General features: G+C 40.2%; 1 protein-coding gene across 5 annotated transcripts in view; it reads right to left on the bottom strand.

The window, feature by feature from the left end:
• The window catches only part of LOC127410683 (centrosomal protein of 170 kDa protein B-like), a 30593-nt gene extending 3583 nt beyond the window's left edge, over nucleotides 1-27010 (bottom strand). For 3 of the 5 annotated variants that reach the window (XM_051645839.1, XM_051645840.1, XM_051645843.1), the window contains exons 1-13: nucleotides 26844-27010; nucleotides 26613-26684; nucleotides 23483-23617; nucleotides 20381-20470; nucleotides 20215-20293; nucleotides 19823-19881; nucleotides 17867-18005; nucleotides 8277-8390; nucleotides 4002-4469; nucleotides 3012-3916; nucleotides 2555-2722; nucleotides 1806-1944; nucleotides 141-1718 (exon numbers count right to left, since the gene is read on the bottom strand). In XM_051645839.1, coding sequence (XP_051501799.1) covers nucleotides 141-1718; nucleotides 1806-1944; nucleotides 2555-2722; nucleotides 3012-3916; nucleotides 4002-4469; nucleotides 8277-8390; nucleotides 17867-18005; nucleotides 19823-19881; nucleotides 20215-20293; nucleotides 20381-20470; nucleotides 23483-23587 — 3844 coding nt within the window. In that variant the 5' untranslated portion in view covers nucleotides 23588-23617; nucleotides 26613-26684; nucleotides 26844-27010. The remainder of the gene's footprint in view (nucleotides 1-140; nucleotides 1719-1805; nucleotides 1945-2554; nucleotides 2723-3011; nucleotides 3917-4001; nucleotides 4470-8276; nucleotides 8391-17866; nucleotides 18006-19822; nucleotides 19882-20214; nucleotides 20294-20380; nucleotides 20471-23482; nucleotides 23618-26612; nucleotides 26685-26843) is intronic. The other 2 variants (XM_051645842.1, XM_051645841.1) reach the window with 2 other exon arrangements.
• Between the last annotated feature and the right edge of the window lie 743 nt (nucleotides 27011-27753).

Below are 27753 nucleotides of genomic sequence, written 5' to 3'. Positions count from 1 at the left end.
CTTATCACTCTGATAAATGTGTGCAAAGCCAAAATAATCGTTGCAAATATCTATACCTGTGCTAACACTTTTGCAAATATCTCAAAATGAAAGGACAAACAATTTATGTTGAGCATAATTTTCAACATTGCCATACTCACTGGCAGTGCTGCTGACATATTTGGCACTGCTAGAGCGTCCGCGGATGATCGGTTGTCTGTTTGTTGCCACTGTAGCCTTGTGCAGAAGAGCCTTGGGGTCCGGCACTGAAGCTTTCCGCACAGAGCTTCCTGACTCTGTACTGTGGTTTGAAAAGCCTGTCCGGCTTGTGGAGGACTCTGTGTCACTGGGTGTGGTGAAGGAGCCCGTCCTTTTCCTGGGTAGTGCTAAAATGTCCAGTCGCGAGAGCTTCTTGCTCTCCTGAGTGACTTTGTTCGAAGAGGGGTTGCTGTCTGAGTTTTGAGACATGCGTTCGGTTTCTGTGCCTTCATTGTCTGAGGCATCGCCCAATCGGGCCCGGCGGAGCACTGAAGTCCTTGTGGATCTTGGAGCGGAGAGGCTACTGGAACGAGACAGCCCTTGGTTTAATGTGCTTTTGGACTTGCTTGAGTTGTCCCTCTGAAGGGGAACGGTGTACTTCTTATAAGGTTGGGAGCTTGATTCCTGGTCTGAGACTGCATCAGTCCGATTGCGTGTAGTGGAACTCTGAGGATCTGGCCCAGAGTCCAGAGAACTAAGGCTGCGACGGAGCTGAAAACATTTGTTTGGCTCTACCTTACCATTGCGGTCCTTTACACAGGATTGGCTATTTTTAGACCATGGATCACCAGAAGTCTTAAGTCCTCTTGTATACTGACTGGAAGCTGTTTTATCTCTTAAAAGTCCTTTGAGGACCAATGGCTTCTTGGGCACAGAATCTGGAGCATTTTTGCCACTGACTGTACTGGAGGTGTCTACATCTGATTCTCCAGAGGCCGAGTCCCCAAGATGGGATTTACCATTGTCTTGATTCAGAAGTTTGGCCTCCAGAGCTGCAAGAATGTCCTCAGTGTGTTTGAGGTAAGACTGAGTGTCTTGACTGTTTACAACTTTAAAAGCTCCTACAGTCTCTTGGTCCCTGCTAGAGGGTGGACTAGATATATGGGGTAATTTGGACAACTGGTCATTGTCGCTGGAACATTCTTTGGTATAACTTTCCTGTCTGATAAGAGAAATGGAATTGTTTATACTAAGAGAAGCAATCTTGTTTTGATCAGTGTTGGGTGGGGAGTAGTTGTTCTTGCTGAGCTTGGCATACTGTCTCATTACAGTAGCTGTAGAGAATTTGGGAGGTGAATCCTGGTCTTTTTTGGTCTTGGCCACATCAGAGGTTGGCAACTCCTCTTGCTTAGGTAGAGCCTTAGGAGACTGGTTCCCCATCATTTCAGTTCTGCCAGAAGGTTTCCTGCTCTGCTCCACAACAGAGCTATCATCAGACTTACTGGCATCACTCAAGCTGTCAGGGTCAAGATCATCTTGGACACTAAGTTTCTGGGGATCCCACTTTTGCTTCTGAACTTGAAAACTCCTCTCACCAACAGAGAGGTAAGGATCAAGTTGGACGAGTATTGTGGGTGGTGGTGTCTCAGTCTTCTCCTTCAAGGGAACCAGAGGCAGAACTCGTCTTTTTCTGCTGCTTTGGCCTTCTGAGCAGTCAGCACCTCGGTTAAGCATAACTTGGTGGATGATTTTTCCACCAGCTTAAAGGCATGATGAACAGGACAAATCAGTACACAAAGCACAATGTGCTATCAAAGATATAAAAGAAAAAACATAATCATCAATACCTCCGGGGGAAAGCTCAACTTGTGAAGGGATATCAAACAGTCCTGGTGCAGGAACAGAATCTGAATAGCTGTCAGCCAAACTGGCCCAGCGAGAAACCCACCTAGTGCCTTCAGGTGTTAATGTCGCCTTCGACTGTATCTGTATACAGGAAACCAACAACTGAAACCAAATGTCTCGATACATCCAGAGGCTTTTAAGTGGTAATCCATTCCAATTAATATCTAAAAGTAAAGTGAAGTGTTTTCACTAAATGTCAGTAATATAAGTTTATTTCACAGCTACAAAGTAATATTTTATTTGAAAATGGAATAATCCTCCTAGATCTGCCCTAAACTGCTCAAAACACTAACATGAGATATTATTGTATTAAGAACATGGCAACCTCCTTTTTAAATAGCATGTTGTGTCTTATAAAAAATGTAAAATTGTACTGGCTTACTACGTATTGATTACATGACTACACCAACAGCAAAAACAAAGCATATTTCAAAAGCATACCAAATGAAAATATCTCAACCTTAAAAAGGATCAGCCCCTTTCATGATTAAAATCATCCATCCAAAAGCAGGAAAAAGCCAAAAGAAAGCTTTGAGAGGTTCCCCAAGAAAGACCACAATGAACTCTCAGAGGAAATGTAAGAGTTGAAAATATACCTGATTGCTGTGATTGAGTGATTGACAGACAGATTGAGTGAGTCTGATGACCCTAAGTGAGCATGCTTATGATTATTAGTCAGATGTGAGGTTACCTGTCCAGGACTCTTGGCTGTGTCACTATGGTCTGTTGGGTATTGGCCTAGTTTTGGACTTGAGCTATTCTCACTGAGTAGAATGCTATCATGGCCTGCACTGTGATCAACTATCGGCTTAAATGTTGCTGCTGCTAAGATTTGGCTGCTGTCGCCAACACCAAACACCTGTTAATGATAAAGCATGCATAAATACGTAAGGCTTTTGTGTTTGTACCCAGCCAACTGGAACTCTTATTATGATGTGTGACTGGATGAATTATTCAAAATTTTAAGTGATTAAATATTCGGGAAGTGACTGAAATAACCCCAATAAGAGAACTGGAAACTGGCCAGTACCTTGTCAGTTTGGCCTAACATTGTTACTTAGAAATAATTTATTTGAAGCCTAATAAAACATTGTGTGTTTACTGTCTCTTTGCTGCTCGAATGTCAAGTTGATCTGACGAGACTGTACCTGGTCGATCATGCTCCGTGCCTCCACCACCTCTTTGTCTGGTCCCTCTGTCTCAATGGTATAGGTACCTGCATCACTTAAACTGTCTTCTTCTTCTTCTTGCTTGGGGCCAAGGGTTTTGACGTCTTTGTTGTTGTCTTCCATGGGCACAGAAGAAGGGTTTTGAGGCCTTGACTGTTGGGAAAGTGAGGTGGAATATGTCTGATTCATAGTATGAGTATGAGAATGAGATGAGGTAGTAGGACTCTTATGTTCCACTGCAAAACAAGCGTTTGTTGTTGGTGGGAATAAGGCAGATGTAGAGTACGGGGTCTTCACACATGTAGAGTTAGACCTACTAGAGTGTGAGCCCAACGTGGAGGCAGAACTAGTTTTGGACACTCGAAGCAACTCTGCTGCAAAGTCCTGCACCAGTTTAGATTTTCGGCCCACGCTGCCGAAAGGTTTGGACAATGAGCGGGATGAAAATTCAGAGGTACTCATACGGATTTGACTCTTCTCCCGTCGAAGTGATCCAGCCCTCTGAGGACTATCAGAACCTTTGAGGGGAATGGTGAACTGTTGGGTGGGTGGATTATGACTAGAAGACGTGGTTGCGCCTTTCCGTTTGTCTAACTTATTTCTGAGGGCATTCTGAAGATCAGGAGAAGACACATTATTGGTGAAAGACTGCGATCGCTTTTTCCGCTGACCATCATCAAAAAAGTCAATGACAAAAGCTTGCTGGGGGTCTTGTTTGCCTTGGTTTTTGGACTCTGGTGTATAGTTAGTACGGTAATCATCCTCCTCTGGAGTGGTGACAGGTTGTGGAGGAACAATCTTTTGTGGCCCTAAAAGGGACGTTGACTGAAGGTCTTGCGTTTCTTCTGGATCCTCCAAATCACCATCTTCATGAAGGTGTCCATCTAGAAATACCACACATAACAGGTCAACAATTAACCCAAGATGGATCTTTTCTAACTATACAAATGTATAGTTTTGGTCTTTTACCTTTGAAGGTCTTGTTTAAGAGTTCCTCTGAGCCAGACTGGCCATCTAGACTCCTCAACATACTGGCATCACTCTGTACCAACCAATCAGCAACTTTGTTCTCCACGGACATCACCTCTGGAAGTGTGGCAATTGACTCTTTACTGGGAGTCCTGTGTTGACGGATTGAGAACTTTGTGACATGGTCTTTGATCTTCATCTTTCCAGGTGTTTGGTTATCAAACTCAATGGTGAAGGAGGCGTGGCCCTGCACCACCGGGGGTGTTGCTGGAGGTTTGTGGTCCGTGTCTTTTGTTGGGATCTCCTCGACATCCAGGAGTGCAGTTTTGGGCTTGGACTGGATCTCCTTGGTGGGGATCTCAAAGTAGCTTGGTTCCTTACGGTAAGAGTAACCGGACATGTCCTGCCCATTTTGAAGGTCATCTGGAGAGGCAGTCAACTCACGTTTGATGTCTTCTTTTTGGTTTTCTGTGAGAAAGACATCAGTGTTAATGCGTGTTAACACAAACCGATTACAAAGACGGATTAAGATGCTTGCCAACTCCATCATAAAGAAGTAGAACTACTCAAATGCTTACCACACACCAGCTGTGACTCACAGTTTCTTAGTATCTCCAAGTCTTTAAGATCTAATTTACATCATTACCTAACCAGGTGCAACAAGAAGTTTGCAGCCACGAAAACATTCTCTGTCCACACTGAAATGTGAAATGCTGTGCAACAAAACCACATCCAATCAGAACATATTTCCTGTTAAATTTATAGCTATGTAAAGCATCATTTTGGACCAATGAGCTTCCGCTGTGTGTGTGGCCACCAAGCATGACATAACAGAAATAGAACTTAAGCATCTGACAAAAATGTCTTGCCATCGTATCTGGTTAGAGCTAAAACTCAGATAAACATGGAAGAGATCTCCATGTTAGGATTTATGGCACGCTGTTCCTGGTTAGGACACAGTTTTACATGTATGAAATGCCACCAAAAAAAACAACAACTTACATTGCAAATTAAAAATTGTTGTCAGAAGAATGAGCGAAAATAAAAGCATTGAAATTCACATCAAAAAAACAAAAAACTGAAATGGAACAAATGTGAAGTTGCTACAGTTACACTTTAATCTCTGTAAGAAGTACACTTGAGACTTAAAACTCAGTGAAAACACAATGACATTCTCACTGGGTTCTTGGCTAAAGCCGCTGCTAATCCATCACGAGGCTGGACCTACGACTCTGACATGTTTTAAAGCTCATGCCAGCGTGGAGTTTAGCTCTGAATTCCAGAGGCTTGAGATCACCAAACACAAGAGGATTATTCTGTTCTCAGTTCACTTTGAGGATCTTAATCTTGTGTAGTGATTTCACTGAACTATACAAATATTTAGGTGACAGTGAACCTTACGTGCAACAGTAATGACTACTTTGCAGGGCACCCCACTGCGACTAAAACGGTAGCAAATGCAACACAAAATAAATCATTTGACAATTTAAAATCAAGTCGCTATTGGCGACAGTCGGGAACACTTTGTGTCTGTCTTTGTTGTTATCATCTTTCACCGCTTATTACATGCGACAACAAACACAGCATGAGCCATGGCAAAAGTTCTGCGTTATGTACTGAATCTTGGGTGTTGTTGGTTTTTTTTTGGTAGCACTTTATCTGTGACTTTATTCAATATGGACTCATGGGGCACTCCGCCACAGTGAAAAAAGACTAAGAAAATTTGTAACACATTTTATTCATTACATTACACTACACTAATAATATTATATTAAAATAACATATAAAATTATGTAAAATATATCATATATAAATATATATAGTTTTTTAAAACTATCTGCAAAATAAACTATCAACCTTTTAAATCGATTAATTCTATAATTGTTTGGATACTAAAAACAGCCATTTGGCTTGGAAATGTTTCTATTTAGGTGCCAATAGCTCCAGTGTTTCCCATCTAGACTATGGCAGCCCATAATAACATAAAAGATCTCTAACGTTGTGTTTTGCGCCGTTGCTTCGGCAAAGCATCTCTCAGTCCGGTCCCCGGCTTGGTTCCACCCAGACCACGAGATAATGACAATGGTTGTTCTATCTTAACGTTTCTACAGTTTTAGTGAGCGGTGCGTCAAAACAATGGAGCTATACACACCACATGCACTCAGGGGCGATCAATGCTATATCATCTTCTTCTCAAGCGCTGAACATGCTTCATTTCCTGCTCCATGCGTGTTGCCTCTCTCCCTCGCAATATACACGAGGCATCGCATAAAGCCTAATTAGGCTACGTAGAGTTCCAGGTGCGGTTATTTTAACAACAGTAGCGGAGACACGGTGAGCAGCAATGTAGATGGAGACTGGCATCTTTCGCTAAAACACACACTGCAGAAAATAAGAATAAAGCAAAGTGAAACTATCTTCATCTGTCTGATAAATGACTCGGGCGGTTCAGCTAAAGCAGGTTTGTGACAGGACAAGTTAACGTGTCACCTTTTTAGACTAACCTCTTTTTCCGTCTAAATTTAGCTTTATTAATCAGCATGTTACGTGCCTTTCTTGTCAAATATTTTTTATTTATTTTTTGCTTTAATTTTGTAAAAATTAATCAGAGAAGTAATTGGTTCCTGCGTAGAGACCAGTAAGCTTTTGGGGCTGCTGTCGAACCAGGTTTTCGGCCCCGGAACGGCCTTTTTTGTGGTGGAAATGCGCAGAACAGTTCGAGAATTCGCACCGGACCAAGAACCCACACCCGAACCATGTCGATGGAAAAGGGCTATGCTTCTGATGAGAACATTCCCATTATTTCATAGTCAGCCCATTTATACTTAACTTTAGCAAACAGTATTTTTAAGATGTAAATTGTTAGTTTATTGTTATAAGATTCTCACTTTAGGAAAATATAAAAATGGTCCATCTTTTACATTTTCTACATTTTCTCTCAGGGGTTACCCCTAAACCCCCATACAGTAACCTATATGTTCTCAGTCAAAAGTACTTCTATGTCCCATACATAGGCATCTGAATGTAAAAATAATTAAAAATAAATATTCAGAATGTCAAAATGTTCAAACACAAAAACTGGACTGCTGTCACCCAGCTTGAAAACAAAAGTTGATCTTATCTTGTAATCTTAATATCCAAGTGCCCTCGACCAATGAGCTCTATGAAATATATTAGCCTAATCTTTTGGTAGAAAAGATCCCTCACACCCCACTGCTTTGGCTTTGTCTCTGGGCCAGTGTCCTCATCTCTGCTTTGAAGAGACTATTCATTTCAAAGCCATACTGACTACTGACACCGTGCAAGTTATTATTTTCCAGACTTTTGCTGGGAAGAAAATGTAGAAACCGGACCTCTTGAAACTTTCCCTGCTCTAGTCGATTTTGTGTTTTAACCATTTGTGAACTGCGTAAAACGCAGTCTCATTTATGCTTTGTGGGTGTGACTTTTTTGCCATGTCATCACCATTTATATCTATACAACCAATGTTTTTTATTTATTTATTTTCTCCCCTTTTCTCCCCAATCTGGAATGCCCAATTCCCAATGCGCTCTAAGGCCTCATGGTGGCGTAGTGAATCTGGGTGGCGGAGGACAAATCTCAGTTGCCTCCGCGTCTGAGACCGTCAATCCGCGCATCTTATCACGTGACTTGTTGAGCGTATTACCGTGGAGAAGTAGCGCGTGTGGAGGCTTCACGCTATTCCCACAATCATCTGGCATCAAGACATCCACGCACAACTCACCACGCGCCCCACCGACAGCGAGGACCACATTATAGCGACCACGAGGAGGTTACCCGATGTGACTCTACCCTCCCTAGCAACCGGGCCAATTTAGTTGCTTAGGAGACCTGGCTGGAGTCACTCAGCACACCCTGGATTCAACTCCAGGGGTGTTAGTCAGCGTCTTTACGCTACCCAGGCCCCCCTACAACCAATGTGTTTGATTAAATTACTACTAGAGCACAAAACTGTTTACAAGAGCACAAAGTTCTTCATAGATCTAGCCTCTTAATTTTGCTCTCAAAGTGCACCAGATTGATTAACTTTAAAATGTACAAAATTCTCTTACGGGGTAGCATGCCCCTGGACCCCCCTACAGGGTCCGTGGTCCACTCACCACAGTCATAAAATCCTGTGGGAAACACTGAGCAATATATTAATTTTTTTTGTCTGTAGCCCTGCTTTGGTCCTCAAAATAAATATTGCTTCTGTAAATCTTTTCCTGGGTTTGTGTTTAATGAAACACCAGGCCACAAGTCACAGTCACACACCTGTGTAATTCTCATAACCGCTCTGATCACAATGCTGATGCTTATTATCTTTATCAGCTTCACCCCACCAGGACGGCTGACCGTATAGAGGAGTGGGTCTGGAGATGGACAGATCTGTGATGAGAGAAAGGGAGATGAAAGGAGGAGACAGTGAGATGTTAAAGAAAAGTTCTGGGAACAATACAAGTTAAATTATCAGCTTTTGTGTCATAATGTCCATTACCACAGAAAAATATTTTAACTCGTCTCTCAAATTCTTAATAATGTGCCAAAATTGTGGTTACACTAATACACTTAGCACAAGCACATATATCTAATCACAAATGGATCTACAAAATGCCCATATAGTGTCAAATTAATTTTTTTTTCAAGACAATTAGAAAATAAAATTGATATATTTTGACCAATGTGTATCAATATGCAACAAATATAGACCAGGATTAATTACTTCCACACTGAAATTTTAATTAAATAAAATGTAACTGGCTGTCAAACACATATTGAGCCACACATATGTATTTTATCAAACACGTTTTGAGTCTAAACAGATTTTTAGTTGTACACCTATATGACAAAAGCCAAATCATACTGTTCATGTGTTAAACTTGCTATAGTTTACTTCCACATTGCTTCTTCATCAAATAGCAATGTCAAGTGTAAATCAAGTCAATCACTGAAACATCAGCGCCACCTCAAGTAAGAAATAGTATGTAACTGTGCCTTTAAGCAGCTTGGAAAATTCCAGAAAATTATGTCAAGCCTTTAGACAATTAGACAATTAGCTTCTGATAGGTGGTGTACTGAATTGGAGGTGTACCTGTGGATGTATTTTAAGGGCTACCTTCAAACTCAGTGCCTCTTTGCTTGACATCATGAGAAAATCAAAAGAAATCAGCCAAGACCTCAGAAAAAAAAAAACTGTGGACGTCCACAAGTCTGATTCATCCTTGGGAGCAATTTCCAAACACCTGAAGGTACCACGTTCATCTGTTCAAACAATAGTACGCAAGTATAAACACCATGGGACCACGTAGCCATCATACCACTCAGGAAGGAGACACATTCTGTCACCTAGAGATGAACGTAGTTTGGTGTGAAAAGTGCAAATCAATCCCAGAACAACAGCAAATGACCTTGTGAAGATGCTGGAGGAAACAGGTAGACAAGTATCTATATCCACAGTAAAACGAGTCCTATATCGACATAACTTGAAAGGCTGCTCAGCAAGGAAGAAGCCACTGCTCCAAAACCACTATAAAAAAGCCAGACTACAGTTTGCAAGTGCACATGGGGACAAAGATCTTACTTTTTGGAGAAATGTTCTCTGGTCTGATGAAACAAAATGGCCATAATGACCATCGTTATGTTTGGAGGAAAAAGGGTGAGGTTTGCAAGCCGAAGAACACCATCCCAACCGTGAAGCATGGGGGTGGCAGCATCATGTTGTGGGGGTGCTTTGCTGCAGGAGGGACTGGTGCTCTTCACAAAATAGATGGCATCATGCGGAAGGAAAATTATGTGGATATACTGAAGCAACATCTCAAGACATCGGCTAGGAAGTTAAAGCTTGGTCGCAAATGGGTCTTCCAAATGGACAATGACCCCAAGCATACCTCCAAAGTTGTGGCAAAATGGCTTAAGGACAATAAAGTCAAGGTATTGGAGTGGCCATCACAAAGCCCTCAATCTGATAGAACATTTGTGGGCAGAACTGAGAAAGCGTGTGCGAGCAAGGAGGCCTACAAACCTGACTCAGTTACACCAGTTCTGTCTGGAGGAATGGGACAAAATTCCAGCAACTTATTGTGAGAAGCTTGTGGAAGGATACCCAAAACATTTGACCCAAGTTAAACAATTTAAAGGCAATGCTACTAAATACTAACAAAGTGTATGTAAACTTCTGGCCCACTGGGAATGTGATGAAAGAAATAAAAGCTGAAATAAATTATTATCTCTACTATTATTCTGACATTTCACATTCTTAAAATAAAGTAGTGATCCAAACTGACCTAAGACAGGGAATGTTTTCTACGATTAAATGTCAGGAATTGTGAAAAACTGAGTTTAAATGTATTTGACTTAGGCGTATGTAAACTTCTGACTTCAACTCTATGTGTACATGCATATGGAACACTGATAATTCAGCATTGTCACACAGAAAATCGACACGATATAGTAGTCATTTGTATGAATAAAGTACTAATTTGCCTTGTAATAAAGAAATATATATAATAGATATGAAATAAAACATGATTTATGGAAGCGCAAAAAAAAAGAAGCAGTTAAGCAGGTAAATTAAACAGTTATGAAAAATATTTTGCACAATTTTGGCATTTGTTTTGTTACACTATTCAGAAGAGAAAGGTTGAGGAATACTAATGAGGTATGGGCATAACTCCAAAAAATGGATGAGGTACAGGGAGGTCCTGGGGTCACTAAAGACCCGAGGTATACATTAAAGGATTAAACCACTATCAACTGGCTTTAATGCAAGTCAATTGGCAGTTGATCAATAACAAGCCCAAAAGATTAAGCTAATTCAAAACGGTGGAAAAACTTTCACTTTGCATATCTGGCTTGGAGCCCCTTGGAAAGAATCCGAGTGATTTTGCTAATAGCACAGCGGCATAGGTGCAACTGAAGAATGCAGTCTCGACTCCACCCAACTACACACATGTAATCAAAGCAATCTAAACCATCAGCTGTTTAAAGTGTATTAATCTAGCAGCCCACTGCCTGTTGCAGATAACCAGTCATGCTGGTTAATGCAAGCTGCAGTATGGACATGGATGTCATAGTGACAGTATGCAGAATCAACAAATAGGACAAGACCGGAAACAAACCATTAGATCCAATCCAGTGGCCAAAGAAAGCAGAGGGTGTTAATACCATCCAAGTGCACAATACTTTAGTAGTTTTATTTGTCTAGCTTTATTTTGGATGCAAGTTATTTTTCATTATGTTGAAATGTCTAAGATGTTGACCCACTTTTAAAAGAGGTAATCGAGTTCGGGTGGTGATGTCATGTTGCACCCATGTCGGCTTTAGAATATGACAACTGACCAGCCTGGTATCACTGTAACACCCAAACCTAACAAAACACAAGCTGATTGTCTTTTTACAAAACAAAAACGACCATTTTTGAACCATAATACAAAGACAGCATTCATGCAAGACAGTGGGAGGAGTTTAACACCACTGATAAATGTTTCACTTGGTGAAAAATCAAGAAACTGAAGTAGAAACTAACATCTGAAGCAGAAACTAACATCTCACAGTGTGACAATAATTAAATATGATTCATTCTCATGAATCAGTTGGGCAGGACCAGGTCACAAACTACAGGAAGTGACAGATGTGTAATATTCTCATTATGTCGCTAAGATTGAGTCTGTACTGTTAGCTTTCAGCTCCATCCAAAAACACTTCTTACGTTCATAACTCTTATAAAAAACTAATAACGTAAACAAAGGACTCCTTCCATTTTTGACAAATTTTCGTGACGTTTTCAAGACTTTATCAGATTACAGTGATGTGAAAAAGTATTTGCCCCCTTCCTGATTTCTTCTATTTTTGTGTATTTTTCATACTAAATCGTTTTAGATCTTCCAATGAGATATAACATAAAACAAAGGCAACCTGAGTAAACAAAAAAATTAAGTTTTCAAATATATATATTTTTTATTGAAGCAAAAGTTTATCCAACACCTATATCACCCATGTGAAAAACTAACTGCCCCTTTAAACTTAATAGCTGGTTGTGCCGCCTTTAGCAGCAACAACTGCAGCCAAACGCTTCTGATAACTGGAGATCAGTCTTTCACAACACTGTGGGGGAATTTTGTCCCACTCTTTAGTTCAGCCATATTGGAGGGTTTTCGAGCATGGACTGCCCGTTTAAGGTCCTGCCACAGCATCTCAATCGGGTTCAAGTCAGGACTTTGACTAGGCCACTCCAAAACTTTAATTTAGCTTCTTTTGAGCCATTCAGAGGTGGACTTACTCCTATGCTTTGGATCACTGTCTTGCTGTATAATCCAGTTGTGCTTGAGCTTCAACTCACGGACTGATGACTGGTAGAGAGCAGAATTCATGTTTCCCTCAATTATTGCAAGTCGTCCTGAAGCAGCAACGCATCCCCACAACCTTAATGTTCTTCTGGGTTACAGTGGTTTCCGCCTCGCCACTCTTCCATGGATGGCATTTTTGGCCAGTGTCTTTCTGATAGTGGAGTCATGAACAGTGACCTTTATTTCTGTGAGAGAGGCCTGCAGTTCCTTGGATGCCGTCCTTGGCTTTTTTATGACTTCCTGGATGAGTCGTCACTGTGCTCTGGAGGACTTTTGGAAGGTCGACCACTTCTGGGAAGGTTCACTACTGTGCCAAGTTTTCTCTCTCACTGTGGTTCTCACTGGCTCTCACTGTGGTTCTTTGGAGTCCCAGAGCCTTTGAAATAGCTTTGTAACCCTTCCCAGACTGATGTATTTCAATCACATTCTTCCTCATCATTTCTGGAATTTCTTTGGACCTTGGTATAGTGTGCTACTGGATGAGAGCTTTTAGCCAACTTCATGCTGTTGAAAAATTTCTCTTTAGGTGTTGATTTGATTGAACAGGGCTGGCAGTAATCAGGTCTGGGTGTGTCTAGTCCAGCTGAACTCCAATATGAATCCAGTTTCATAGATTTGGGCATTTAGTAACTAAGAGTACATTTACACGACAACGATGTACTAAAAACGGAAAAGTTGTTCCTTTGTGTTTTTGAAAAGTTTCGCGTACAGATGACAACGTTGTCAAAACGATCCCCCTTCACACGGATCCACGAAAACGACTAAAAACACTGTATTATGCATGCCAGGCCAGTAGTTGGCGATGTCACTTTGTAAAGAAACACTACACGCCTGCATACATAAGCATTCTTCCTGTAGTCCGCCATTGTAGTTTTGAATGTCTCGCACGTTGTTTTGAAGTACTCGCGCGCACGTCTATAGACTGAACACGTAATACGCATGAGCATGACATCATCGTTTTCACAAATTCACGTTTTTGTATGTTTACACGGAGACGAAAAACTTGCACTTTGAAACCCGTTTTCAAAAGTTTGCGTTTTCAGGCCCCAAAACACCACTGTCGTGTAAACAAACAGCCAAAACGCATAAAAAGTTTTCCGTTTTTAGTTGAAAACGTTGTCGTGTAAACGGCCCCTACAGACCCAGTTGGCATTGGATAACTTTTTTGCTTCAATAAATAACATTATCATTTAAAAACTGTATTTTGTGTTTACTCAGACTGCCTTTGTTTTATGTTCGATTTTGTTTGAATTTCTTAAACAATTTAGTATGAAATACACACAAAAACAGAAGAAATCAGGATGGGGGCAAATACTTTTTCACAGTACTGTACATTATTTCCACTATATGTCCAAGTCTGCAAAACACGTCTTTATAAATTTCCAAGGTTTCCATGAAAAGTTTCTTCTGAGCATTTATCCACTATACCATATTGCCCATCTGAACAGTTTTATAGGAACTACTTACACTCCATTTACAAACACAGCGGACGCAGCCAGAATGCTGTTTTCATTGGAAAACTCCGGTCTTCCAGTTCACACAGCTTTGGAACTCCTACATTTTCCATGAGTAACACCATTCCTAAACAAATATGTGTCTGTGTGTCCCTGTTCATTTACTATTTCACTTTATGTTGATGCACTAGACTCATTTTTGTGGTTGACCATTAAAAAACCGGCTACAGAACAATCATTTAACAGAACAGCAAGATTTCTACATTATATAAATGTGAGTGGTGTTTGCCCATGCAAAACATACCAAATGAGTCTGGCACCCTTTAGTCTCTGTGATATTCTGCTCTCTAGATCGGACTGGAGTCCCTCTTTTAATGCAGGTGAAAATGGTGTGTGTGTTCTCTTAATAAAGTAGTAGCCCATTAGAGGTGTGCAATCCGACCCGGGCCTAATGGGACCATTAGGGTTTTGGATCAGTTTTTCAAGTAAGAAAAAATAAACAGGCCTACCTATCTCACTCACAGACATGCGCGAACGGACAAGTTAGGGGTCGTTCACACTAAATCTGCTTTTGCGTGTGTCCTATGTAAACACACGCTGGATGGATGTGTTTGACTGTTGTACCACATCTCGCTGTTCCTTCAGCGAAAACACTTAAGATACCTTGTCAAGCTTGTTTTTAGTGCAGGTGTCACAAAGATTCAAGTTCAGGCTGCAAAGAGGACTTTGTGACTGTTACAAGGTTTCACATTATTACAAATTGTTCTGCACCAAGCAAAGTTTCGTTACTTGATAAACGGTAAACCAACGTTTTTTTTCCTCCTATTGCTTTAGTGTGCTGAGGGTTAAACTGTGTATGTTCACTGTTACAATTACATTACATTTTACATTTATGCATTTGGCAGACGCAGGAGCAACCTGGAGTTAAGTGCCTTGCTCATGGACACAATGGTGGTGGCTGTGGGGATCGAACCAGCAACCTGATTCTGATTACCAGTTATGTGCAAGATCTGTGAAGATGATGTGAGCCGTGTCTTTTGGAAACAAAAGACGAGGAAAGCTTCAGGCCCAGATGGCGTTTCACCAGCGTGTCTTCGATCCTGTGCTAACCAGCTGGCCCTCATCTTCACACAGATCTTCAATAGATCACTGGAGCAGTGTGAAGTCCCATGCTGCTTCAAATGCTCAATCATTATTCCTGTCCCAAAGAAACCAAAAATCACAGGACTTAATGACAACAGACCTGTCGCTCTGACGTCTGTGGTCATGAAATCATTTGAGAGACTGGTGTTGGCCCACCTGAAGAACATCACTGGACCCCTTCTAGATTCTCTTCAATTTGCTTATCGAGCAAACAGGTCTGTGGATGATGCAGTCAACGTGGGATTGCATCATATCCTGCAACATCTGGACAGACCAGAGACATATGCAAGGATCCTTTCTGTGGACTTCAGTTCAGCTTTCAACACCATCATTCCAGCTATACTCCAGAATAAACTACACCAACTCTCTGTTCCCATGTCAGTGGATTACCAGCTTTCTGACAGACAGGCAGCATCTTGTGAGACAGGGGAAATTCACTTACAGCACCTGTACAATCAGCACTGGTACCCCCCAGGGATGTGTGCTCTCTCCACTACTCTTCTCCCTCTACACCAGTGACTGCATCGCCAAGGACCCCTCTGTCAAGCTCCTGAAGTTTGCAGATGACACCACTGTCATCGACCTCATCCGAGATGACGATGAGTCTGCATACAGAAGGGAGGTTGAACAGCTGGCTGTCTGGTGCAGTCAAAACAATCTTGAGCTGAACATGCTCAAAACGGTGGAGATGATTGTGGACTTAAGGAGGAAGACCCCAACACTGACCCCCTTCACCATTCTAAACAGCACTGTGGCAGCAGTGGAGTCATTCAGGTTCCTGGGCACTACCATCTCACAGGACCTGAAGTGGGAGACCCACATTGACTCCATTGTGAAAAAGGCCCAGCAGAGGTTGTACTTCCTTCGCCAGCTGAGAAAATGTAACCTGCCACAGGCGCTGCTGATACAGTTCTACTCAGCGGTCACTGAATCTGTCCTCTGCACTTCAATAACTGTCTGGTTTGGTTCAGCTACGAAATCAGACATCAGAAGACTACAAAGGACAATTCGGACTGCTGAGAGGATTATTTGTTTTTGTATTGTTGTACACTGGAAGCTCCTGTCACCAAGACAAATTCCTTGTATGTGTAAGCATACTTGGCAATAAAGTTGATTCTGATTCTGATCATTCATGTGTGGAGCACAAACACCACAGGACCAATTACACACTGAACAATTTATACTTGATCACATCATTCATTCAAACACCACAAACTAGACAACATGCAAAACAATTCGTTCTACTTTACTACAGCGTTCTTGTGCACATGAATTAAAATGTACAAGAACACGAGTTCAAACAGAACATTTGGACATTTGGGTTTAACAGTAATCCCATCATGGCACATGTTTAGACACTGCAGTCACCTGCAGCAGGGTAATGCCAACCTGAAACAGATTAAACACCACTGCTCACATCAAATCAGACCAGTGTCTGTCTGTGTCTGAACTCTTCTACACAGAGAGAATGTCTTGACACTAGATTTGCATTATCCAGAAGGAGATGTCAGTGCTTGCAAAGCAGCAAAAGAATACGGTTAAAGTTTTAGGTAAGTTTAGGTTTTAGCTGTGTAGATGAAGTGCTGCATTCAATTTCCTTTGACTTTGATCAGGAAACTTGATTCAGGTGGGATGGTGTGAAGTGTCTCTATACGACAGGTGGTTGGAGGTGCCTGGTTGAAAAATAAGAGGGCTTGTTAGGCCTGTCGCGATTATTAAATAATCGTCTGATCGTGGTTATTTGATCTTACCCTGATTATTTGAGATAACCGTGATTATTGTGCACTTCAATTTCCAATCACATTTTTCTATCCAAATAAGGGAATACAGAAATGAACAGCGCATGTTTGTGTCTTATTTTCTGGTGTTTTTTTGCATTACGTGAGCACTACAAAAATGAGCTCTGACCGCCTGGGCCGCACCGTGGACTGCCTTAAAAGCAGCTCCTGAAGAGCGTGAAGATTGTGGAGGTTTGTGCCAAACTCAAACATGAACATATTAATGAGGATTTTGATAGTGAACGCAAAGCACTCAGGTTTCACTTTTAATGTTCACGTAATGGCAAATGTCCTTGGTCGTTGTGGGTTCATACACGCAAAGTTAATGACAAGCAATGACACATAGGAGGAGACGCCCGCTTACTCTATTTCTGTGGAGATGATAGAATGAAGAAACACAGAATCTTCCTTCATGACAAATAATGGCTCTTGCCCCATGGGTTTAACTGGAGAGCCTTAAAAGAAAACATTTGAATGTGAAGAATTTAGGATAGAAATATTTTAGGATTGCATGATTTTATATTGTGACGAGGAGGAGCGTGGGGCCGAGCTGTGACTATGCATGCCCAGCCCCCAATCGGGCTAATCAGCCAAGGAGGGGGATAAGTGCAGCAGAATGTGGCAGTTTGGGAGAGAGAGAGCCACATGCAGCTGCCATGTGTGCGTTTATGTTTTTGTGTCTTTTTGTTTAAGTTCCTGTTAAAATGTTACTTTGATTGTTCAGCCGGTTCCCGCCTCCTCCTTTCCTAACCACAACTTGTTACATTGGTGCTGATGCCCGGGAAGTAGGAGGGATGCGCTGTCGTTGGGTCCTCGCCACTACCAGCCAACCCAAAGGAGTAGCCGTGGCCATCCGCCGAGGGACGGAGTCGTCACTACCGGCCGCCTGGACGTGGAGGAACGGCTACCGACCGCGAGGGGAGAAGGGGCTCGCTGCCGGCCGCCTGGAGCAGTGGAGCCGCTGCCAGGGGCGGAGGGGCTCCCTACCGGCTACCAAAACGCGGAGGGGCGTTCCATCCACCAGGGGTTGGAGGACTTGCTCCGGTCCACCCGGGGAGGAGTGGCTGTTGTCCGCTAAAGGTTGGGGAGTGGCTGAAGGCCGGGCGACATATTGACTTAAGTGTTTATTAGGGTCTGTTTGTTACCTGTGATTTTTTTGTGCTCCGTTTTGTCTGGTTTAACACGTGATATGTTGGTGTTTCGCCGTCTCTCATCTGTGTGTCCGTGTTTCTTGGTTTCCAGTGTATCTTGACTCAACTGAAGCTGACTGGTGTATTTCTCATGCTGACATCCAAAAAATAAATTACATTTGTAATAACACAACACACATATGCACAAAAATAAAATGTATCAGTGATTAACTCTATTGATTAAGCAGCTGGCCAGGTATAAAAAAAATATATATAAAAAAACTACATTAAAGGAATATTCCAGTTTAAATACAAGTGAAGCTCAATCGACAGCATTTGTGGCATAATGTTGATTACCATAAAAATGTATTTCGACTCGTTCCTCCTTTTCTTTAAAAAAAGCACAAATCTGTGTTCCAGTGAGACACTTACAATGGAAGTCAATGGGGCCAATTTTTGGAGGGTTTAAAGGCAGAAATGAGAAGCTTATAATTTTATAAAAGCACTTGCATTAATTCTTCTGTTACACCGTGTCCTAACCAGACACGACACGCGAAGAGCGACAGGGCTTTCTATTTTTGGAATGGTTTCTATTTCTGAGTCGCACGAGGCAGTACAGTCAACAAATATGTCTAAAATTATTCTTATTGCAGTATATTAAAGTCGGCTTCTCACTATCCAGTTCAGAGCAACTTGATTTTGGCCGGGGGGTGTCACACACCTACCAAATGTTGTGCTTGAGGTATCGTTCTCTTCAGTCGGAGCTCTGTCTCTCACACACACACCAGATCAGAATGGCAGAGGCGAGACAAACCGGCTCATTCTGACTTTCTCTCTGCTTCCATGTCACGTGGAGATTGAAGAAATAACAACAGGAGTACCGCGTGAACATAAACAATCATAACAGACTGAATAAGGATGCGATTCACAAAGTAACTTTTCCCTGTGCATGTGTGTGGTTGTATAATTATCCTCTCAGGGCTTGCTGTAGAAAGCATTATGGAGTTTATGTGAGAAAATGAGTTGTGTTCAATAAACATACTGTTCTGTCTGTGATTGCTATTTTCTACATTTTATTGTCAATTATCCTCATTTTGGGGGGCCTGGGTAGCTCAGCGAGTAAAGACGCTGACTACCACACCTGGAGTCGTGAGTTCGAATCCAGGGCGTGTTGAGTGACTCCTGCCAGGTCTCCTAAGCAACCAATTGGCCCGGTTGCTAGGGCGGGTAGAGTCACGTTGGGTCTTCGTGGTTCTCGCTCTTGGTGGGGCGCGTGGTGAGTTGTGCGTGGATGCCACGGAGAATAGCGTGAAGCCTCCAAACACACTACATCTCCACGGTAACGCGCTCAACAAGCCACGTGATAAGATGCAAGGATTGATGGTCTCAGACGTGGAGGCAACTGGGATTCGTCCTCCGCCACTCGGATTGAGGCGAGTCACTACGCCACCACGAGGACTTAGAGAGCATTAGGAATTGGGCATTCCACATTGGGAAGAAAAGGGGAGGAAATAAAATAAAATACAAAATTATCCTCATTTTAGTGAATATCGCGGTGTCACATCACGCCTGGTGTGGACAGACAGATTGCTTGTTGCTGGAATCTTATCACGTCGCATCTTGTTAGGACAAGGTGTTAAAACTCATGTATTATTTGAGCTGTAAAGTTGTTTAAATCATAGTTTTTAAGGTCGTTTTAGAGTTTACAGTGTTATGTCATCATGGTAACATAGATGTAAAATTTGATATAGTGTAGCTTTACATAGATGTGGTTAGTAAATGACTTGTTCACACTAAAATCATGTTAACATGCATAATGTTTACTTAGTAAAAAACAGATTCTCACTTTTTTTAAAGAAAAGGAAGGACGAGTCGAAATTAATATTTGTGGTAATCAACATTATGCCACAAATGCTGTCGACTGAGATTAACTTGTATTGAACCCAGACTATTCCTTTAATATAAAAGTACCTTCAGTGCTTCTTCAGGCAATTTGTGTTGGCTTCTCTCCAGGATGTATATATGTGAATGTGTGAATAGTTAAGAACAAACAAACTGTGTGACAGCACAAACTGTACAATAATGAACATAGAAAGGACAAAACTTCCAAGATCAACCACGGTTTCATTCAAATTGCTTGTACCATCATTTCTATTGTGCTGATACAACTCTGTCCTGAACAACAGTGCAATACTGGGCAAATCTGTCTCATAAACAACAAAGCTGCTTTTCTGGTCATTATCAGACAGAGTTTCTGCAAGGTTATTGGTTTTCACGCAGGGTTCGCAGTGTAATCTAAAGCCCTGACTCAAACCACACAGGATTTACACTCCACAACGTCACTTCAGTTTGAGGAAGGATATCATATCCAAAGCGAATGACATCGGTCAGTTTCAGGGTGATGTACGTCTGATCGGGAATACGAAGATCATTCACAAATGTCTGCGGATAGATGAGGAAAAAAAACACAAATGAAAATTTACAGCGATCTAAAACAAATGCTTATGCAGAATAGCAAGTTAAACTTACCCCATTGAGGCTGCCCAAATCTTTGACCAGGTGCTTGTCCGTGGACGCATCATAGTTGATCACGGCGTGTTGTTTGTCCACACTGCGAGACTGTGAAGGTGCAAGGAACACAGAGAGTACTGTAGGATAGCAACATTGTGAAGCCTTATCATAAAATAAACGTGCAAACAAATCCAATGTTCAAATTACAAAGGGATAGAAAACAATCTTTAGCTTAAACACAATGATCTAGATCCTTAAACAGAGAAAAGAAGAGCCGTTTAAAGAACATACGATTAAAACATTGTCCTGTCTGCAGCTCTTATACAAAGTTTAGGGAACAAACTATGACCAAAGACCACCATTGCAGGATGGCTGAAAACCCTTGAAGTGTGCAACTTTTTAAGTGTTAAAATACTTCCTCCTATCCCGGATTAATATGCAGACACAACGGAGTAGTGGTGGTGTAGTGGGCTAAAGCACAGAACTGGTAAGCAAAAGGTTGCTGGTTCAATCCCCACAGCCACTACCATTGTGTACTTGAGCAAGGCACTTAACTCCAGGTTACTCCGGGGGGAATTGTCCCTGTAATAAGGGCACTGTAAGTCACTTTGGATAAAAGTGTCTGCCAAATGCATACATGTAAATGTAACTGCAAGTAAGCCATTTGTAAAAAATTTAAACACGGTGTCTCTGTGGTGCTATCAAAAATTCCTGAGTTATGGGCGGGACTATCTGTTTGTTTGATCAGCAGAAGATGGGGTTTTCAGAAATGTTTATTTTTGAAATTCCGTTCAGTGGTGCAGAAATGACACACTTTAGATTAGAGACTTTATTTACTTTTTTTTTTTTTTCTCCCCTTTTCTCCCCAGTTTGGAATGCCCAATCACAATGCGCTCCAAGTCCTCGTGGTGGCGTAGTGACTCGCCTCAATCCGGGTGGCATAGGACGAATCTCAGTTGCCTCCATGTCTGAGACCGTCAATCCGCGCATCTTATCACATGACTCGTTGTGCATGACACCGCGGAGACTCACAGCACGTGGAGGCTCATGCTACTCTCCGTGATCCACGCACAACTTATCACACGCCCCATTGAGAGCGAGAACCACTAATCATGACCACGAGGAGGTTACCCCATGTGACTCTACCCTCCCTAGCAACCGGGCCAATTTGGTTGCTTAGGAGACCCGGCTGGAGTCACTCAGCACACCCTGGATTTGAACTCCCGACTCCAGGGGTGATAGTCAACGTCTTTACTCGCTGAGCAAAAGAAAAACCTTGTTGAATAAAACCTTGTTTATTCAAATGATACAGTCATAGTATTGTGAGGATTATTCTGGCCTAAGCTGTGTGTTGATAGATGAAAGTGCTGAAACACGGTAAATTAAAGAGCTTTTTTTTTAAATCAATTTTCAAATGAAACATATACATTATATATATATATATATATATATATATATACACACTGTATATATATATATATAAATGTGAAATGAATATGCCATCAAAAGCATAAATATAATATTACAACTGAAATCTGCAATGAAGTGAATGCACAACACAGTTACTAAGGATCTAATACTTTACTAAACTCATTCAATTACATTATTTCAAAATTGTAATTCAAGGTCCTTCATGCAAGTTAATATATTTACGTCACGCGGCTGACACGGTGATGCTAGCAGCCCTAAGTGAGAGAGTGGAAAATGTTTTAACTAGACAAGAAATCCACAGTGCTTAAAGAAGTCGAAGAAACACTCTAAAGTGCATTTAAGATCAAAAAATGCCTTTTCCATGGAGACAAACCTGACAGTTTACTCACAGATAAGCATTTACATTTGGTCAGAGGAAGACACAAGTACCAGTGTTATCAGAGTCAGAATCGTTCATGCAACAAGGCCGCTGCAGTGAGATTCTGTCCAAACTCATTTACAGCCTCATTACTGGCCATCAGTAACTCCTCTGAGCTCATGTCATTGTTAAAACCCTCTGATAACCCTTTTCCACCGGCATGGTTCGGGTGCAGGTTTCTGACCCGGTGCGAACTCTTGAAATCTTCCGCACATTTCCATGTAGACAGTAACCCGTTACATCATCGTTCGGCTCTCAGGTTAGTTGAAAAGAGCGGCCGGTTTACCATAGGCTCCAGATTGCCCCGGCCGTGAACCAGCGGAGCACAGGCTCGGCACGAGTACCATCGCAATTTCAGTGGAAAAGGGCTATGACAGACTCCAGAGCTTCATTAGACCTTTCATTAGGTTTTTCTGCAGAATGTGAATTTAACAGAGATTCAATGTTCAAGTGTTGAATGGATTTATCTATTTGGGTGACATGTTTGCTTCTACTATCATTCTTTTTAATGCATGTTGAATATGCATCATATGATCTGAAGTACACTGGCCACAAAAAGTATTACTATCATCTGACCACCATACAGTGTAATTTTTTGTATTCATTTTAAAAACTATAGTTTTTATGAAATGTTTTGCTTATAAAGTGTGATTACGCTCCTTTTGTTTAAAAATAAATGCAACTTGCGGCTTTGATATTTTATCTAATCAATGCAATGACATCAAGACATTTTTAACAGTGACTGAAGTGACACTTTGTGGGGCCGCTGTACTTTAACTATGTACAGCTTTATGTACTGTAAATTATTTTGTGTGTATGCAACTTCAAATTGCAATCAATCTGATGTTTCTGCAGTTATTTTGAAAGAGTATAAAACAATGCATTTCATACTGCTGGTGAGGAATGCAACGGAAATACCAGTGCAAGCCACAGTTCATATGCAGGCAGGGAGAGAATGAGGTTTGAATACACAGGACGGGGGTCTTTTGACTCTAAACAAGCTGTTGTGGTGAGTGGCCCGTTCTAAACTAACCACAGACCAACAGAAATGTATAAACAGTTTGAAAGCACTGCATTCTGAAACCGGCAGAGTAAGACAAATAAAGAGGGAAGCAAGTTTCCCGTTTGATGTCTGATCCCAGAATATATGATTTGAGTTTAAGAGAGAGACTGTGTCTTGTCTTTAGTGATTATTATTTGCTTAATAAAACAACAATAATGGCATGTCCACATTTATTGAACTAGGTAAACGTGTGTGTTTAGGGTCTCACATGTAGCATCAGTTCACAGTCCTCTCGACCCACAAAGATCATCTCCCGTGGCAACCGGTGGCGTGTGCCCAAGCTGCTCACCAGGAACCATGAGGTCACACTCATCTTCACAGCTCATCACACTACATCAACATCCTGCAGGAGATACAGGAGGAGCTCTGAGGATTCATTATTAACTATTAAATAACCAAACAGACACACAAAAGCATAGAAACGGGTTCTTAATACAGCTCAAGTCAGCATGCTTAGAGACAAGACTGTCATACTTCATCTAAAACTATTTTAAACAACATTTGTACTTAAATTGTCCATAATTATACCAACCCAAACAGTGATTGAAAGTGATGAAAAAAAGCAGCCAGACACATTTCACATCCACTGTCCCATAAACATTTAAATCATTTTAAGCTAAAATCTTGATGCAAAAACAGTTCTTCTCCATGTTATTTGTCCACTGAACAAACCACATAAATCTATATAATAAAGTAAAAATAACCGACGGTGGCTGATTCTCATGGTAAAAAAAAAAATATTTTTGGTCTTAATTACTCAAATCAATAGAAACAAATTAAAGATTCAATTTGCATTTAGAAAATTAAATCTACTTTAGGGGCATCAATAATTTTATATTGTGACATTATATTCATAACAGTTACACAAAATTTACCCCAAATTCTCATTACTTCAATGTGTTTAAAAAAAACTATCATTTAAAAAGTGTGTTATAAAAAGTGTGTTACTGTAGTGAGAATCATCATTGAAAACTATGGGAATAGTAAAAGTAAAAAGCCCAAATGTGTTACGGTAATGAGAATCATCATTGAAAACTATGGGAATAGTAAAAGTAAAAAGCCCAAATGTGTTACGGTAATGAGAATCATCATAGAAAACTATGGGAATAGTAAAAGTAAAAAGCCCAAATGTGTTACGGTAGTGAGAATCATCATAGAAAACTATGGGAATAGTAAAAGTAAAAAGCCCAAATGTGTTACGGTAATGAGAATCATCACTGAAAACTATGGGAATAGTAAAAGTAAAAAGCCCAAATGTGTTACGGTAATGAGAATCATCATTGAAAACTATGGGAATAGTAAAAGTAAAAAGCCCAAATGTGTTACGGTAGTGAGAATCATCACAGAAAACTATGGGAATAGTAAAAGTAAAATGTCCAAATGTGCTACGGTAATGAGAATCATCATAGAAAACTATGGGAATAGTAAAAGTAAAAAGCCCAAATGTGTTACGGTAATGAGAATCATCATTGAAAACTATGGGAATAGTAAAAGTAAAAAGCCCAAATGTGTTACGGTAGTGAGAATCATCACAGAAAACTATGGGAATAGTAAAAGTAAAAAGCCCAAATGTGTTACGGTAATGAGAATCATCATAGAAAACTATGGGAATAGTAAAAGTAAAAAGCCCAAATGTGTTACGGTAGTGAGAATCATCATTGAAAACTATGGGAATAGTAAAAGTAAAAAGCCCAAATGTGTTACGGTAATGAGAATCATCATTGAAAACTATGGGAATAGTAAAAGTAAAAAGCCCAAATGTGTTACGGTAATGAGAATCATCACTGAAAACTATGGGAATAGTAAAAGTAAAAAGCCCAAATGTGTTACGGTAGTGAGAATTATAATTGAAAACTAGGGCTGAAATGATTAGTCGACGTTATTGACAACGTTGACAATAAAAATTTGTCAACAAAAATTTCAGTGTCATGGGGACGCTCGTCCCTCGAGCGCACACGCTTAATGCAGCTAGATTATAACGTGATGGCTCACGATCTATTGATTCATAATATATGTGTCACTGTGCATTTCTTATCCTGAAGAACATTGGCAATACGCAGCTTTATTAATAAGAGAGAGTTTGTGTTTTTGTGAGTTAAAAATGGATTGAAGTGAACAGAAAGGTGAGAGAGGGTTGTCTTCGCCCCATTATACACGGCAACAAAATACGTTTTGATTTGTTTTGGCTTGTTTTCCAATATAAATATCTAAAACTCCTTTAAAACAACGTACATTTACTTTAGCAGCTATACTGCAGAATAAACAACTGTTATCTGAGAATGTTGAATATAATATTAAAAATACAAATATTTTAAAATATCTAAAAATCCTTTTAAAAAATATGCATTGACCTGAGAAGCAGCATATATGATAATTAGACTTGCTTTTAGAGAATAGATCTTGAATATAAGTATATTTTGTTTTTACTGCACTCGCAGAACAAGTGAAAAATACACTTATATACAAAATACACTTATATTTAAGATCTATTCTCATAAAGCAAGTCTAAATATATGTTGTTTCTCAAGTAAATGTATCTTGTTTTAAGGATTTTTAGACAATTTTAAATGGAAAATAAGACAAAAACACTTGATAACAATAGGATTTTTTTTTTTGCAGTGAATTTCTTTACTGAATTAAACTTAATAAAAAGTATTTTTCCCTTTAATTCAGTGAATGTCATTTAGAGGTATTTTAAAAGATGATTTTGTGCTCTTTATTGTTAGTAAGACACGTTTAATACAACCTTTAATACAAGTCAGAGCACAAGCTGAATAATCGGTAAAGAGCTAACGATTAATCATTGCAATAATCGCCGAATAATCGTTCGAATAATCGTTAGATTAATCGATTATCAAAATAATTGTTAGTTGCAGCACTATTGAAAATTATGGGAATAGTAAAAGTAAAATATTCGGACGTGTTACTGTAATGAGAATTGGGGGTAAAATGTACTGAAGTGTCCTGAAAATAATGTCACAATGCAAAAAATCTAAATGGACCTAAATTTGATCATAATTTATGCAAAATATAATTCTATAATGTTTTGTATTTATTTGGGTTTAAAAAGTAACAGTAAGTTACTTTGCACAGATTTATGCTTTATAGAGGCAATGTTATGATATTATACAGGCATGCTTTTCTTTTTTAGCATGGATTTGATTCAAAGATCAAAGCTTTTCAAACACATGTGAAAAGTGACACTGAGATCACACAGTCTGAATTCTGACTCTCACACACTGAATTCAATTCATTTAGCTCACCAACACAACCTGATAACACTTCAAATAAACCTCTAAATCAATATGACTTATAATAAATATTAAAAGATCACAAACCACTTTCTGATTTCCAGTTGTAATCCATATGGAAGAGGAGGAACATGACATCACCGTCAAAGTTTCCTTTTCCTGTGTAACATGACAACACAAAATAAACCAAAACGAGTCACTGTACTAACACACAAACACAATAAATAAACAAAACTGACACACAATGTTGCAAATACCCGCAATAACGTCGCTTTTGTGTTTAAACTCGGTGTAACAGTACTTCAGGTAAATACACACCTTGAATGTGGAAAGCGCTCGGACAGCTGAAACTCCAGAAGAAATGACTTTATCCCGACATTCCCGAAAACACCTTTAAACTCATTAAAACACACATTAACGCATCTTTACCAAAAAAAACATGTATCTTGAGTTCGCCACTGTTATTCCCGGTGGATGAAAGACATTTATCCGTGTGTGTGTGTGTGTGTGTGTGTGTGTGTGTGTGTGTCAAAGTTTGTCAGTGACGTCACAGCAGCGCCTCCACCTGAAACTGAAGCCAGAAAAACAAGATCTGCACTAAACACCTTTAATTAATGCATTACAATAGAAAACATCGAGTATTTCGAAATATATGCAAATATAATATTGAGGAAAATATAGTGGCTATTTGAGTGCGTTACAATAATTTATGGACATGATTAATTGGCTAGAAATGAATTGTCCTGATGTACAGTGATATAAAAAGTATTTAGACTGGCTTTAAATGTATACATGTTTTTACATTATATACTTGCAGCCAAAAGTTTGGAATAATGTACAGATTTTGCTCTTATGGAAAGAAATTGGTACTTTTATTCACCAAAGTGTCATTCAACTGATCACAAAGTATAGTCAGTACATTAATAACGTGATAAATTACTATTACAATTTGAAAAAAAAAACTACTTCAAAGAGTTCTCATCATAAAATCCTCCACGTGCAGCAATGACAGCTTTGCAGATCCTTGTTATTCTAGCTGTCAGTTTGTCCAGATACTCAGGTGACATTTCACCCCACACTTCCTGTAGCACTTGCCATAGATGTGTCTGTCTTGTCGGGCACTTCTCACGCACCTTACAGTCTAGCTGATCCCACAAAAGCTCAATGGGGTTAAGATCCATAACACTCTTTTCCAATTATCTGTTGTCCAATGTCTGTGTTTCTTTGC

This window comes from Myxocyprinus asiaticus, chromosome 20 (assembly GCF_019703515.2).
Source record: "Myxocyprinus asiaticus isolate MX2 ecotype Aquarium Trade chromosome 20, UBuf_Myxa_2, whole genome shotgun sequence".
NCBI classification, from domain to species: domain Eukaryota; kingdom Metazoa; phylum Chordata; class Actinopteri; order Cypriniformes; family Catostomidae; genus Myxocyprinus; species Myxocyprinus asiaticus.
Note: the sequence above shows the minus strand (reverse complement) of the source record. Positions and strands in the feature narration are given on the sequence as shown.